Source organism: Cygnus olor, chromosome 1 (assembly GCF_009769625.2).
Source record: "Cygnus olor isolate bCygOlo1 chromosome 1, bCygOlo1.pri.v2, whole genome shotgun sequence".
Taxonomy (NCBI): domain Eukaryota; kingdom Metazoa; phylum Chordata; class Aves; order Anseriformes; family Anatidae; genus Cygnus; species Cygnus olor.
Window position 1 is genome coordinate 108,702,139 of NC_049169.1, and position 15,523 is coordinate 108,717,661.

At 38.3% G+C, this 15,523-nt stretch overlaps 1 protein-coding gene and 1 long non-coding RNA gene across 5 annotated transcripts in view; one reads left to right on the forward strand and one right to left on the reverse strand.

Moving 5' to 3' along the window:
• LOC121079285 (amyloid beta precursor protein) overlaps positions 1 to 15,523 on the reverse strand; it is a 216,464-nt gene that overhangs the window by 6,392 nt on the left and 194,549 nt on the right. For all 4 annotated transcript variants that reach the window (XM_040576333.1, XM_040576361.1, XM_040576342.1 and 1 more), the window contains 2 exons: positions 4,965 to 5,065; positions 1,752 to 1,898 (listed from right to left, as the gene is read on the reverse strand). In XM_040576333.1, the coding sequence (XP_040432267.1) occupies positions 1,752 to 1,898; positions 4,965 to 5,065 (248 nt within the window). The remainder of the gene's footprint in view (positions 1 to 1,751; positions 1,899 to 4,964; positions 5,066 to 15,523) is intronic.
• LOC121079312 lies at positions 5,080 to 15,377 on the forward strand. The gene is made up of 2 exons (XR_005824968.1): positions 5,080 to 5,211; positions 5,644 to 15,377. It is a non-coding gene; the product is annotated as an uncharacterized LOC121079312 (long non-coding RNA).

Sequence of the window (15,523 nt, forward strand, 5' to 3'; positions counted from 1 at the left end):
TCTATGGTGTGGTACTATGTATCAACTAATATTCTTGGTAGATTCCCTAAGTGATGCTGTCATTTTGACATGAATTACTTGTTCACCTTGGGCATGTTATTTCTAGTCCAGCATTTCCAAGTTCACTGTCACTGAAAAAAGCTCATAAGAATCTATGATTATTTTCACCACGTCACTCCATCAGATGAAACCTACCTGAAATTTTAAGGTCATACTGCAATAACGGTATATCCACATTCAATGTCTGATTTGGGACTTTGGCCTAAGGATCCTCCTGACCTATTCCTGCTGTCACTAAACTCAAAGGAGGGTGAGGTGACCCCAGTGCACAGCAAGGAGCTCCCTTCCACCACCTCTGGGTGGCAGCTTGGTGTGAGCGAGCTCTGTTCAGCTCTGTGTAGAGCCCCCAGGAAAGCCATTTTGGCAGGAAAGCACACGGACTTTGACCTCACACCTCAGCTGACATACAACCACTGACAGCAGCAATCAACTTGGTAGTTTAGAATTAAAACCCGTTTGAATTTTCTACAAAATGGGCTGGAAGTTCTCAGACGGAAAGTTAAAGCTGAGATTCTTGCTTGCTATTTTCTGCAACGAGGTCTAAAATTCTGCATGGCTTGCTGTGTGCTCAAATCTCACCCCAAGCCATCACTGCTCTTCTGATCATGTCTCTTTAGAAGGTTTCAAACCATGTAGGCAACCACAGCAAGGTCACAGGAACGTGCAAACAGAGGCTTACCACAAAGGCTTACTCAAACATTTTTAAGACCCTTAATTGCCCCAGACAATGGAATACATGCATTACGAAGCATGTATGTATCCAGGAAGACCAATGCAAAGCTCACTTGACTCAGGGTGAAACCAACGTTAACTATGGACTTGAATAAGACTTGGTTTCAATCAAAAATTTAAAATACCAGCTTTGGAAGATAAAAGCATAAATGTCTCAGGTGCTGGCTAATGTAAGTACTACCTGCAAACCAGAAACTCACATGGGAAAATAGGTATCAATACACAAGGGATAAAATGTTACATGAACTCCTCTTCCAGTTCTCATCATTTAAGTTTTTCTATGTATAGAGATCCTCTCCTAAAACCAAGCAACAGGTGAGGTATTTTAAATTACTGTAAATTGACCACAAATTTACTTGGTAGATTGGGAAGAGACAGGGGTTTTCATCTTGCAAATCCCATATACGAGTCTTATATTTTATTTGTGTTTCTCAAATTTATGAGTTTTACATTAACCATAAATCGAAAGCTGTTGGTGGCAAAGTTAAATCTTGTTTAGAGAACAAAAAGTAATAAAGTATCTGTATAGGGAAAATCCTTGAAGTATACAACACAATCCACAGAAGACCTGCCTCAAACATTTATTTGCAAAGTAAATTAAAAAAACTGTGTGTGTGAGAACTCCCACCAACAGTAAAAACAGGTTTTTCCTCTTGTGCAGTATCTGCTCATTTGCTGCTGTAAAATTTCCTATAAAATGAACTTTTACATTATGAAGTGATTGGTCTGAGATGGTTCCAGAATAGATTTTTGTGGTTTTGCCTCCAACTTAGCATGGTTTATATTGTGTCTGAATTTACAAAATGAGGCAATTTAATTCCACTCAGCTAGATGCAACCTCTCAGACTCTGAACATAAGGCTAGCCAAAACAGTGGTTTCTTTGTTTGTAAATATGTTTACGGAGCGGTGAGTTGACTGCTGCACATGACACCATTTGTGCTTGGTAGTCTTTTCTTACCTCCACAACTCCGTGATGAATAGATGTGTACTGCTTCTTCTTCAGCATCACCAAAGTAATGACAATCACTGTTGCTATGACAACACCTCCCACCATTAGTCCAATGATGGCACCTTTATTTGAACCCACATCTTCAGCAAAGAACACCTACAAAGAAAAATAAAGGATGGCGGCTAATAAAAAACTGAGTATTTTGTTAACTCATCCAGCTGTCACAGCAATACAAAGCCTAGCGAAGTATCAGTAATTAAACAGTACTGTATATGTCATTCTAATTAATCAAACCTGGATTGTTGTACCACAAAGTTCTCACGGATGGAGATGAGGAATTTCAGAAATTTGTTTTGCCTTTGGTGTAGCAGTGCTGTGGCTAAGGGGAAAACTCATCCCCATGTCTCTGGTTTACGTGGGACTTAGAGACAAAAGAAGTGTGAGAGTAGTGGCTTCTTTTTTTTTTTTTGTGAGTGAATCAAGGTAACTGCAAAATGACTGATATTCTTGTATAGAAGTAACCAGGGAGCATACAGTTGTCTTTATATTTCAAATGTGAATCATCAAAATGCTCCTAAATCTGCATCTGTTCAGCTTGTTTGGACTACGTCTGATGTATTTCAATACAGGAGTAGTGAAGACCTTCAGGATAACAGTGAAACTTGCACACAACCAGCAAGGAGTAAATTCTCACACCAAAGAAATGAGAGTCCAAATGAGAGCATGCTGATCTAAGTGACCAAAAAGGGATGCACTGAGATTTTGCAGGGCAAAGGGAGAATGAGCTATACCTGCATGGTGACAGTACTCATGTGAGACTCATGTGAGACTCATGTGTGAAAAACAGAGAAGATCCACTTAAATCATAAGTACTGATAAGGCAAATCAGCAAACAGCAAGAAGCTCTACTATGCATTCAGTAAGATTGGCTTTTAGCAACAGGACCAGATATGAAATGTGAACAATTGTTTTCACTGTCCCCTTTTGTATATACCGCTTTATTTTACATTCATGCATGTTTTACAAGCCTTTTGTCTGCTTGTCAATATTAGGCTTTTATTATTATTATTTTTAACCAAAATAGGCAAAAAGGATTAGAGAATAAATTACATTCACAGAATTGTAAGACTATCTCACTCTGAAAGACTAAATACTTTGACAAGCATTTAACAAAAATGCAGAGGGAAGCAGGAAACCAGCTGAGAATTATAATGAGCTGTATAACATTTGCAGTCTTTAAGAAACACAATCTTCCTTGGAGAGGTATTAAAACATGCGGTATAAATATTTATATTGTTCCTAGTTGTAAGCAAGAAATACATTTAAGCAAAGTTAAGAATTCACTGCAAAGTACACACAATGGACAGTGTTGGCATAACCTCATGTGAAGTAATAATTTCTTCTCTCAATTTTACCTGCAGAGGAATGAAAGTCTTACCACACTATTTCAGAGCCCTGTGAAATGCCCCAGCTAATATATATGTGCAACAGAGGAAGGCCTTAAGCATTTTGAGTCATGAAAATCAACTTAATGTACAGCTAAAATGTGAGCACCCACAAAGAAGAGAACTACAATTTCAGACCAATTCAATAGTTTCCATGTAAAATGCAATGCACAGCTGAATTCAAAGCAATATCCTAAGGAGACTGTTTCAGTAAATCTTTCCAGGGCACAGAAGAAAACACAGAGAAAAGTATTTTCTGCTTACTGCTTTTGAATTAAAGCTAATGGAAAAGGGCATCAGCTAGGATATGGCGCGCAGTAAAGAAGCAATGCCCTGTAAGGCATCATTACAGGACTTTCTCTACGATACTGGACTCCTTGCTCAGTCTCAATTGAACAGATAACCGAGAGGACAGCTTGCTGATTTTTAAATAATGGTTGTAGCTATCGGTAAGAAGCACGGCATTAAATGCTTCAAAAAGCTTGAAAGGTCCCACTTTAAGCATGATGTGGATTGCCCGGGTGCATGGATTACAATGCACTCCCCATCAGCTACCACAGGAAGGGCAGTTGGCAGCTCCAAAGTGCCTGCATCAAACCACTTAAATGTTGAAGGTCGCCGTGGGGAAGTGCGTGTGACACGGGATCGATAACTAACGAGCAAGTGGCTAAAAATGCATTTCTGCAAGTTCCTTCCCTTCAGTAAACTTGCATGGGTTTACTCCACCAGTGTGTTTAACTCATCTGAGCTAAGCACGTCAGAATTTCCCAAATTAGTGCTAATGCATTTTGGATTAGCTCATCAAACTGGGAATTCTCAGTTCTCAGCATCAAAGAGATGGCAGAATATCTTTTCACACAGTGATTGCCTAGTTCAAATGCAAATTTAAGTCCCATGTTAATTTTAATTTTCAGCACTACTTAGCTTTAAGAATATATTAAGAAAAAAAGCTTTCAAGTTTAATATAAGGATATAGAAAGTCACAGAACTGAAATCTCATCGTGTAATATACCTTTACAAAAGAGAAGGCAGAAAAGGTTTACAGCTAACGTTGCTGTATGGGTTCTTCATTACTTATTAAGGAACTGATGCTTATTCTTACTTCCATTGCTTTTGGTTGTTATTTTTGTGTTCATAAGAAACACAGTTCAAATGAGGAACAGTATTTTGCTCCTATTTGCCCTTAATCTGTTAATAATTTAATATACCTTACAGAACAAAACACACAGATAGACAAAACTAAGGCCAGTATCCTCTTATGCCAAAGCACAGGATCTTGCCAGAGGTTATGCTCCATGGAGTTCAGCTCCTTCATGCACCACCTCCATCTATTTTGACAGAAAAAGAATCTATTCCTGAAACGGTGTTACACTAGTTCTTGCTGCACCATGCTGCATTTCCATGAGTTTTTGTTTGTTTGTTTTAACTTATTTAGCATTTTCCTTTCTCTTCACTTAAGTTATGTGATGGTGACAGAAAGACAGTGGGACAGGTGTTGCCCAAATGACCACATCTGACCACATGGCAGTGCAAGGGTAGAAACGGCCAGAATTTCCTCTCACGTGAGACTTAATGGCTTTCTATCTTCTCTGCTGAAATTATTCCAGCTTTACTTCCATTTAAGAGAGAACCAGAAGAATCATCATCTGTTCACATGGAACCTTTCTGTTGGCGATTTCAGCATCCACATCACTCAGGGGAAACATGGCCGTATTTGACCCACACATTCAGGATTTAATCAAAACACACATGCAGAAAGGACCATTTTTTCACTCACCAGCTTTTGATGATGCACTTCATATCCTGAGTCATGTCGGAACTCTGCATCCATCTTGACTTCAGATATCTCTTCTGTTTTAACATTGGTCAACCCAGAACCTGCATTGCACCGCAAAGACAATTGGTTAAAGTCATCGATTCAGTTACCCTCTGCTTACCTCCACCACTACGAGGGCACACAGCGATGTATCATTCACACAGAGGAGGTGTGATGCAGCGTGAAAGGGAACTGGGAGGAACGTGAGGTACGTCTGATGCTTCAGTCACTGAGGTGACACAGAACGAGCTGGTAAAATTTCTCCCCGTTAATGTTCCTTAATTCACTGCAGCTATGTTGGTACAAGCATCAAAGGCTTTCAGTACAGAACACAGCAAGAATTAAGCTGCTGGGGACCAACAGTGATCTCCTGAACCGGCTCATAGGATGCAGGTGGATCTGCTCTGATAGCCTCTTTAGCAATGTCATGAAAATTTAGTGTTCAGGCCAAAACTGTTCTCTTCGCTAAGCTCAGGCTGCTGTGAGGAAAAAAACACATACCCATGGTGCGAGGTGGGAAACCCCAGATATTCTATTTTCTTGTTTCTTGCAAGCCCATATCGTATGCGCAAACAAGCCTAAATAACATCCTATAATGTTGGTGCAGTTTACAGAGTTCTTATTTGTTTTTATATTTCAGACTGCTCAGAACTGACTTCTGCCTGAGACATGGTAACTCCATCTCTTGATTAGAAGGATACAGTAAACCAAGTAACCACAGCTTGTAGTGATTTTAATTATAGTTTGCAGTCCTGTTCCATCCTTAAGGGTGCAAAGGAGAGATGCTGCACTTGCCTAACTGGAAAAGAAGGGCAGGATTTCCTCCTGGAAAACAGCCTTAGGAAAATGAGCCAGACATACAACAGCTGAGCAGTGCATCCTCTATGTGTATCTATGAATGTTTTGTCCTGAAAAGCTGGCTCTGGCTTGTAGAGAACATATGGATATTCACATAGCTAGTTATTTTCCTTCTCAGTGCAACTGATTGACATTTATATTTCTTGGAGGTACAAACACTGCAGAAGCATGGTGTTTATAAGAAGTTATTTCCTCACCCTGTCTAATGTGATAAGGACAAACTGTTTCACATTCCTTGTCTATATTTATTTTAGCATTTTATTGCCCCAAATGATTCTTAATATTTGGGTTGACCTTAAGCTCTGATGCAGAGGGAAAATCTGTTCTAAAATCCTCAGCACTACTGACAGCTCTTGTGCTCCACCACCGCTCTGGACTGTCAAGAAATTCCTGAAGACTTCCATGTGCCACAATCTGAAGCAGCACTGAATGAAATCATTATTCCCCTTTTATTGCTTTTGAATGAGCATTTTTTTCCATTAAATGCTGATTTACTTTTATATTATGAGACAGTGAGAACAGACCTTCCCAAGAACTTCTCCAGACTGTACTGACAATCCCATTCTAAAGCAATGATCTTGCTTTTCTTTTTTTTTTTCTCCATTTTTTTTCCTTGCATATGAAGGTGAAAACAAGAATAATCTTCATGTGGTAAAGTATTTATGGTTATTTTCTTGAAGAGTCCAACTGCCCCATAAATTCTACTTTAGTAAGTGTCTTCTTTTTAAGGAATGTTTTATTCCTTAAAAGACCTTTCTTCTTTTATTAAGCATCTGATTTTTGATGCCACATTACACTACTGACAAGTATATTATGACATGTATATATGAGGCCATTTCTAAATGCAAGAACAGTTGAGTACTTAAGGAACTGCAGCTTGAAAACAAACCATGATGTTCTGTCAATGAAACGCAGGAGGAAATGAAGATGAAGGAAATAAAACCCACATGGTGCCTGAAAAGAGGTTTAATTTTCTATACTTGAAGCAGCTATGGTTAGTTTTCCAAACTAAGAATACAATTCACTCTCCTTTGAGCATCATCTCAAAATAGCCCCTACACCTGCGTCAACAGGAAGCGAAGAAAATGAGAATGTGTATCTGGCCACACCGAGGCTCACCTCTTCAAACCTTCTGTCTTTTTGTTATTAGAATTAAAAGGGGGAAAACAAGAGTGGAACAGCAGTGTTTCGCATAGTTTAAGTATCTGGGGGGAAAGGGCTTTCCTGGGACTTGGTTCTCTGCCCGTGGCTGAAGCAGCTGGAGAGGAGGCTGGCTCCCTGGTGCTTGCTGCTCTCCATGGCCCCACCGGCTGCCCCTCAGACGTGCTGGCCAAACCACCTTGAGGAAACTCCCCCAGGGCAAGGACCTCGGGAACTGCACAACGTGTTTGCTACAGCTGACAGATCCATTTAAGATACAAATATTGATTAGAGCATATACATACATATATGAAATATATTGGTGAAGAATCAACTTGTGTTTTGTAGAGAGAAGTCCTGCTCCCCAATCTCTTGGAGGTCACTAACAAGCTAGCAAGGACATGGGAAAGATGAGCTGGCTTTCAGGAAATCTTGCTTTCCAAAAGGAGGTTGATAAGATCCCTCATCAAAGCTGTGGCAGAAGCTGAGACGGCAAGGATTAAGAGCGAAAGTCCTATATGACTTCCCACAGCTGATTAAAAGAGATGAAACAAAGTGTAAACACACGGCCATTTTTCACAATGGAGGAAGGTTACCAGCAGGGTCCCACAAGGATCTGTGCTGTGCTGTTTGTAAAAGTGATCCAGATAAGGGAGTGAATGGTGCAGGGACAAAGTTTATTGACAAAAAATAAAAATAAAATAGTCAAAGTAAAACCAGCTGCAAAGAACTGCAGAAGGGTATTACAAATTCTGAGTGCACAATAAAAGGGAAAGGATATTTAATGTTGGTACAATGTAAAGTGGTGCACACAGGGATAAACAGCCCTAACTATACATACACAATGGGCTCTACACTGGCTCTGGTCCACCCAGGACAGAGACCTTGGAGTCACTGCGGATAATTCTCTGCGGGCACTTGGCTTATTGGCAGTCAGAAAGGTGAAGAGAAAGACAGGAATAATTGTGAAGGAACAGAGAAAACAGAAAACGTCATTACACCACCATATAAATGATGCAACTTCATTTTAAATACAGCTACCACTTCTGGTCAGCCCACCACAAACAAAGACAGAAGAACTAGAAAAGATACAAAGCAGGGGGACAATCACTGACATGGAATGGTTTCTGTACAATGAAGGACCAGACAAATCACGAGTCCCCAGACTGGAAAAAGATAAATGAGGGGGAACAATACAGATATCTATGCAACTGTGAGCAACATGGAGAAAATATATAGGAAATGACTAATCATTATTTCTCCAACGAAAGTAAAGAACGCCGACATGGTTATGACACAGCAGATTAAAAACTAACAAAAGAAAAGTATGTATATATAATCTGGTGCAATGCAAAATTGGACTGTGGAACTCACTGGCACAAATAATAAGAACATTCAAAATACGAATGAACAAATGCAAAGAAGAAAGGTTCATCTAGGGATACTAAATGCAATGGTAAAATACAATTTCCAGTCCTGGAAGTCTATCACATGCTGGCTGCCAAAAGCTCAGTGGATGTGCTAGGAGTAATATGGCAGAGGTGAAATCTCTAAGCATCCTGTATGCACCACCGCCAGAGGGAGGATGACAGGCTTGGGTACCTCTGCTCTTGGGCTCTAACCACTTTTATTGGAAGTGAGCTATGATAGCTTAGACAGTAGGTTTTTGTTAGCTTCAGTTAAATGGAGCCAAACACCACAGGCAGGAATTAGAGCAGCATTTGGTGGCAGAACAGGTCAATAGCCTTCACAGCAATAAGCTACAGCATGACAGAGGATATTAAGTTCACCAGTAGGCTCATCTGCTGCTAAAACATGAGATCAAACCCTCAGGCTTCCCTGAAGCCACATTTCTTGGACGCTTCCCTTCCCTTCTTCCATTCCCAATAGAGAGGGAGCTGCACTTCCAGGCTACTACTGTGCTTCCAGGATGCAGCAGGCTAAACAATCTGTGGAGATCAGGCAGAAAATTTTTTGCTTTGGGCTAATACGATCAAGGTCTGGTGGTCTACTTGACCTTATACACCAAACCAAAAAAATGCCATGGGATCTGAACACAAAACAGGACTTCTTATTACACAGTTAAATATTGTTTCACTTTCTAAAACTTGCCTTTGGCAGCTAGCACTTTTTTGGTCAGAAAGAGAATAAACTTCTATTGCACTAACAAACCTAATAGAAATTTTTTTCTTCCTCCTATCTCCCTTAGAAGGGAAGAAAAAAGACTTTAAGAAGTGCAATGAGGGTAAACTGGTGCTCTTCCGAAAGCAACTGATTATATAGTAAGAAAACAATGACTCTGCACTAGAATCAATTAAATATTTGGTACAAGACAATTAAACATGGAGTTAAAAACTGCCTTTCTACCATGCTACATTGCAGAATTGAGACCTTCTACTGAACAAAACTTCTCTTTGTTTCCAGTTCATACACTTTCCTGTCCTGGTAAATACATATTTAGACACACATGCTAAAGTCAAAGATTTAGTTTTCAAAGGTAGTAACTGAAGAACGAAAAAACTTCTGGGTCTTTCTAAAAATTTTATCAATATGAATCAGGTAGGATGCAAGCAGCAAACAGCTAAGACTGCTATACGCTTGCAAGGAAGACAAGAACACAAATAGAAGTTAACTATAAAACAAGATCCTTAATCCTTACTCAAAATGATGTGTTTTTTTTCCACTATCAAGTCTAAAATACACAATTCGAACACAAAAGCCAAAATAAAAGAAGAAAAATGAGAGTAACAGCCTCACTGCAAACTCACAAATAATGATAATTATTAGTGCTTTTTCTTCTAAATTACATACTATCTTTAGGGAGTTGCACTCCTAATTACTTTAATTTTAAAATGCTACAATTCACCTGGTAAATATTTTAACTTGCATCTTTGTAGCAAAACTGACAAAACTATTTAGCCATCAAAACCACAGTATTAAAAACATCCCGAAAAATCCAACATAATGAGCTAGTTAAGATTATACTTTCATAAAATAAAACAATTTTCTAACAATAAATGTGTGCTGACTTACTGTATATGTAACAGAAAATAAGATTCTATGTTTTTTCTTGCTTTGCTCTTGAATAATTAGGTTTCTCGAATGATGGCCTTTTAATGGTATTTTTGTTAATTAGCAATGTTAACTGTTTTTATATATACACACGTTTATACATATGCATACATACACACACACACCCCTATATTCCAAACATCACAGAGCAGCGTTTACAACCTTAATTGCTCCTTGCACTTAAAGGGAAAAAAAAGCAAACAAAAAAACCCAACTCCAAACACGGAGTTTATAACTACTCAGATGAAATACAAACAAAGCAGCTGCTTTGAGGAACATTTTACTCTCACACAGATAAGGTCTTGTGTTTCTTTAAATATATATTTAGGCTTTACAAAGGAAAAATAAACATGATACAATGAATTCTACCAAGGAAGTACTTAGGTGTATATTATCTACTACGCTGTCTGTGACTGGTTGACCTACTGGTTAAATAACAGCCTAGCAAGACGTTGTGACTTTGTTTTGCAAGGATGTGAAACAATCTTAGTTTTGTGTGTGGTCTTCCAAGTACTTTTAGAGCTAAAAATCAAACTTCCAAGTGAAGCATAGCTGAAATTGCCAGAATTTGATGGTCTCTACATAGAGGGGAAAAAAAAGTAGCACATTTGAAAATGGTTTGAGCAATAGAAAGGAGGACAGAATTCAGGAAAATTTAACTCTGTGTCAATGAACTGTATTTTGAGTGGTGTTAAGAAAAAGAGAAGATTTGTGGAACGAGGGTCTGCTATAAATGTAGTAAACAGCTTTCCCTGGGTAAAACTGCATTAAAAAAAAAAAAAAGGCTGGATGGAAAAGAATGAAGTGTTTGAACAACTATCTGGGAAGACGACTTCAAGTTCTTTCTAGAAGTACAACTATTACTTCCGTAAGACTCTATCACTCTGTGAAGGTCATTTCAGCTGTTTCATGCATAAAATGAAGATTATATACTCACTTTTGTAAAGATAACTGAAATATCAGTGAGGAGAAGTAATTTTAAGATACAAAACTTTCTTGTCTCTTCATGGAAGTTAGTAAAATGGTGGTTTGTTTTTACTTCATGGATGACTACGGGACTCTCAAACTGGAGAAAGCAGTAAAGAAGTGCAAACTTTTTTTGTTGTTGTTGTTTGTTTGTTTAGAAGCTTTTCAATCTTATTTTAAAGAGAATACTTTAAATTCTTAAATTCCTTTGAATTTTTAAGATATATATTTTTAAAGAAAAAAATCTTGCTAGAACTTACTTTGAAAAAAATATTTTCTAGAAGACCAGAGATAATTTACAGGTGTGTAAAAATCAATAATCAAAACAAGTAAAATTTGGTGATCTTTTTCTGGCATATCAATACATATGCTGAGCAGATGCATATAGAACTGCATTCACAGTTAACTATATAATTAAAAAAATCTACTACGGATTTTTAGTTGGTAGCTGCAGACAGTTAGTTTAAGACAACAGTATTGAACTAACATCACCAAGACCAGAAAAAGACCTGGCAATTTCTGTCAGGAAAATCATAAATAATTCCCTAAGCCGCTCTATGCCCTGACATTGTACAGAGTGCAGCATATGTGCTAATGATTCTGCAGAACAGTCATTAGGCTTCAGAGCCTCTGCAACCATATATAAAAAAATCTCTCAGCCTCCTACAATATGTAATAGAACTAAGAGATATCATGATTTACTGGCAGAAGGGCCAGAGACACAGAAGCAGCTTTATGTCCAAGCTCTCCTCAGAATTACTGAATGTTTACAAAACAATCTACTGACAAAGGGTTGGGAGAACATAGAAAAAAACAAACCACCAAACCACACTATGTGGAAGAAAATAACACAATTAACTTCATAATCTCCTTGCAATGTGAACTGTGGGCATCCTGTTAGTGATATAATTTTAGCTGTTAGCAGTGTAATTACAGCTGCAACTGTGCAACAGATGTGAATACGATTTACCCTGTACAGAGCACCGTTTTTTCTTCTCTATCCTCGAACTTCAGAAAATCTGCTGATATTAGGCAACATCCATTCTGATGGCAAATTTTCTAATCTTTACTCAATTTCCATAAATCAGACTGCTGGGTTAACACGAGTAATAGGGAACTTTTTTATGAGTATCTGGACTGTTTTATATATACCTTTATGTCTCTTTCTACAAATAAACAGAACAAAGTTACTAATAATTACCCAATATTCAGCTGCAAGATATTAAATATTTATCATGAAAAAGTGACCTCTGAGGAATGGGCAAGGAGACACTATTGAAAAAGTTCTTACAGCTAGGCTATCAACTAAAGCGGTATCCCTCATATTTGCAGCTCTTCCTATGGAAGTTTTCAGGCTGGACTGAATCCTTTTAGTTGTCTCCCCGTATGGAGCAATTCAGAAATGGCAGGAACATGCCAAAAATGCCTTAACATCTCAGGCTGTATGAAAAAATACAGCTCACTGATGACTGCTCTCTAGATATTTTCCTTCCCTTTTACCTTTTTATTACCTCTGTTTACTTCCTTTTGAGGAAGGAGATGAGAGGAGAGAGATTTAGGCATAATTCTTATTTTTGTTCCCCCATTTGTGGATTAAAAAGGGAAGCAAAATGTGGAGCATTGGACTCCTTTTCATATACCAGTGTGAATCATGCAGATGTTATATTTATACTAGGAAATAAGGATTCCCCACAAATTATTCTCCCCTTGGGACTGATATAAGTCAGACTCAAATTCAAGCTTCAGCTGCTGCTAGTCAAGGTGGAGTGCAGCAGAGCTACAGATTTGAACAACTCTGGCCTTGAATTTTAGTAAACACTTTAAACTTGGTCCTACTCATAAGCTTTACTGCTTTATAGATTGGCCAACTCTTCACATTTCCTGCCTCTTTTCAAAGTTTTTGTTTGTTTCTTTTGAAAGAGGGAGAATGATGTGCTGAAGTACCAAAACTGTAGTTATCCCAGATATCACAAACTAAGTACCTACTTTTCCCTTCTGTACCGTGACCAAATGACCTCTCTTTCAGGAAGGAGACAAGTATCATCCACATGATCTAGATTTGTTGTTAAGAAAAATGTAGTGATCGTTGTAAGAACGTCATGTGGATGAAAACCAGTAACAAGATAATGGAAAAAGGAAAAAAGGACATGTGCCTGTGTACTTGTGTTGGTCCTTCAAGAGACAATTTTCTTCAGTGACTTTGAACACCTAAAAACATTCAATTGATCATAAGCCCAGGCTTGGACTATTGCAGGTTGACATGACAAGGTATTTTAACCTTGAAGAAGCTGGTAACCACCCAGTTCACTTCAGCAAGACAAGCAGAAGCACAAACTGAAAAGTCAAGACTGTGACAGTGGCAAAGCTTTCGGGAAATCAACAGGAATGCAGGCAATTAAAACAAAACAAAAAGTTACAAGCAGCTGTGTGTGTTAATCTGCCTCCAGCTCCCCTGCTAATACTTTCCATTCTGTAATAATATCCTCATTGTCCAGATTATTTTTTCCTAAAGAATACCAACTGACTACTCTAAAAGGACAGTGACTGCAGAAAAAAAGTATCACTTTTCTTCTTTGAAACTCTAACATAGATGTTTTATTTATAATTAGCAAGTAAAACAATTTTAAAGTACAGTAATTTTAAAACTGTCAGAACTCCTTAGTATTTCACACTGTTTAATTAACCGTCCGTGTGCTTTCCACAATTCCTAGTTTGTGACAGCTACTCAGACCGGTACCAGCTTTTTGTTAAATTGAAATACTTGGGCAGATAAATTACTTTCAAAAGATGATGGAAAATCAGGTGGGCATGTACTGACAGAATTTCTCTCACTAAGAACTAATTTGCAGAAATCTGGGCACGGTGATTAAAGATGTAAGGATGAAGGTCTACCAGAAATGGTGAAGGAAATATGTTTTGTTTCCTGTTACAATATATTTACCAGTACTGTAATGGGGTAAAATCTTTATTTTATATACAAATCTAAGAAATTTGATGCTGTGAAGTTTGGAAGGCAGGCACAACAGCGAGATTTCAGCCTCTCTAGTGAAGTGACTGTCTTCACGCAGGAATGCAGCGTGCATCCCTGCCTGTCCCGAGGGATTCAGTCTCTACACCAAAAGCAGAACACGAGAGCCCTGGCACCACTTAAACTGTGCTAAAACGCAGTGAGTGGCACAAAGGCCCCTTGGTGGCATTACTTTTATTCCATGTGCTCTTCATAGTGTAATATTTCCTGTATCTGCTGGGAGTTTCAAGTTGTAACGATCATGTTGAAATATTTCTACCTCTCCTTAACAGTCTATCACACACATTAACAAAGACCACTCATGACCTATGTCGGGCATGCTTCTTGCACTATTTGTATCACCCCAACCAACAAAGTGCTCTGACACAATGGCCTTAAAAACACATTTCCTTCTGAAACTAGGGTGCTGCAGTATGAGAAAATCCTTTCCCTAGAAAGTGACACCAGTGATTTCTGTCACTTGTGTGTGTGTGTGTGTATGGCAACAGAAGGGAGGAAAGAATAACCTTTAGTAATAAATATGGGCCTCCTACCAGGAGATTTTTCACAAAGACTGAAAGTAAAAAGGTTAGCAATTACAAACTTTAATACTACAGGAACTCTACCAGCTTCCAGGCTCTCTTTGTGGAATGAAGTAAGGCTCTAAACACCAGTATCAGACTCCTAAAACAATGCTAGGAACACACCACCTGGCCAGCCTTGACGTACCTCCCAACTGCTGTAAGATATGGTCTTAATTCACTCCACACTGTAGCGTTTGCCGGAGTCAGTAAATACCAGTGGTATGGGGAGAGATTTAAACATGCTAAGGTGTTGCCCGTAATGCTTTCCAATAGAAGTTTAGAGGAAAAGATGAAGGGAGAAATAAGATAGATTGATCAGCTTGATCTGAAGAAAAAAAAAATAAAAAAGAGATGTGACAATGAAATAACTCTGACCCTAAAATAAACTCATCTAATCTCACTGTTTGTTGAAAAGTAATCTGAAATCAAAGTTTGTTTGCAATCACTGGAATCATCCATTTCTAGATATTCCTAAACAGAGATGAGGGAAAAACAACCTAGGAAGCAAAAAAAAAATAGTATGAAAAGCAATCTTTTCCTTTTGAAATCTGAATTATCTCACAACTCTAAGCATTTGCAACCTGAGTTGAGTTAGCCACATCTGAATTCAACAGGAAGACAAATACTCACCTCTTTCTACCCTACTATGGCATGGATAACTGTCTAGAGGTGTCTTCACTGAATCCAGGGTGAGAATATACGTGTCAATTTTTAGATGTTTGGAATTAGCTAAGATAAGTATCACTGCAAAAAGATCTTGATGTACCCTGCACTTCTAAAATGGTATAGATGAATTCTTTATTAGCCATGATTTACACAGAACAGTATACTTGCATCGAGAATATGGTACTCCTATCATATGTTCCTAAATTAAAAGTGCTCTCTGCACTCTG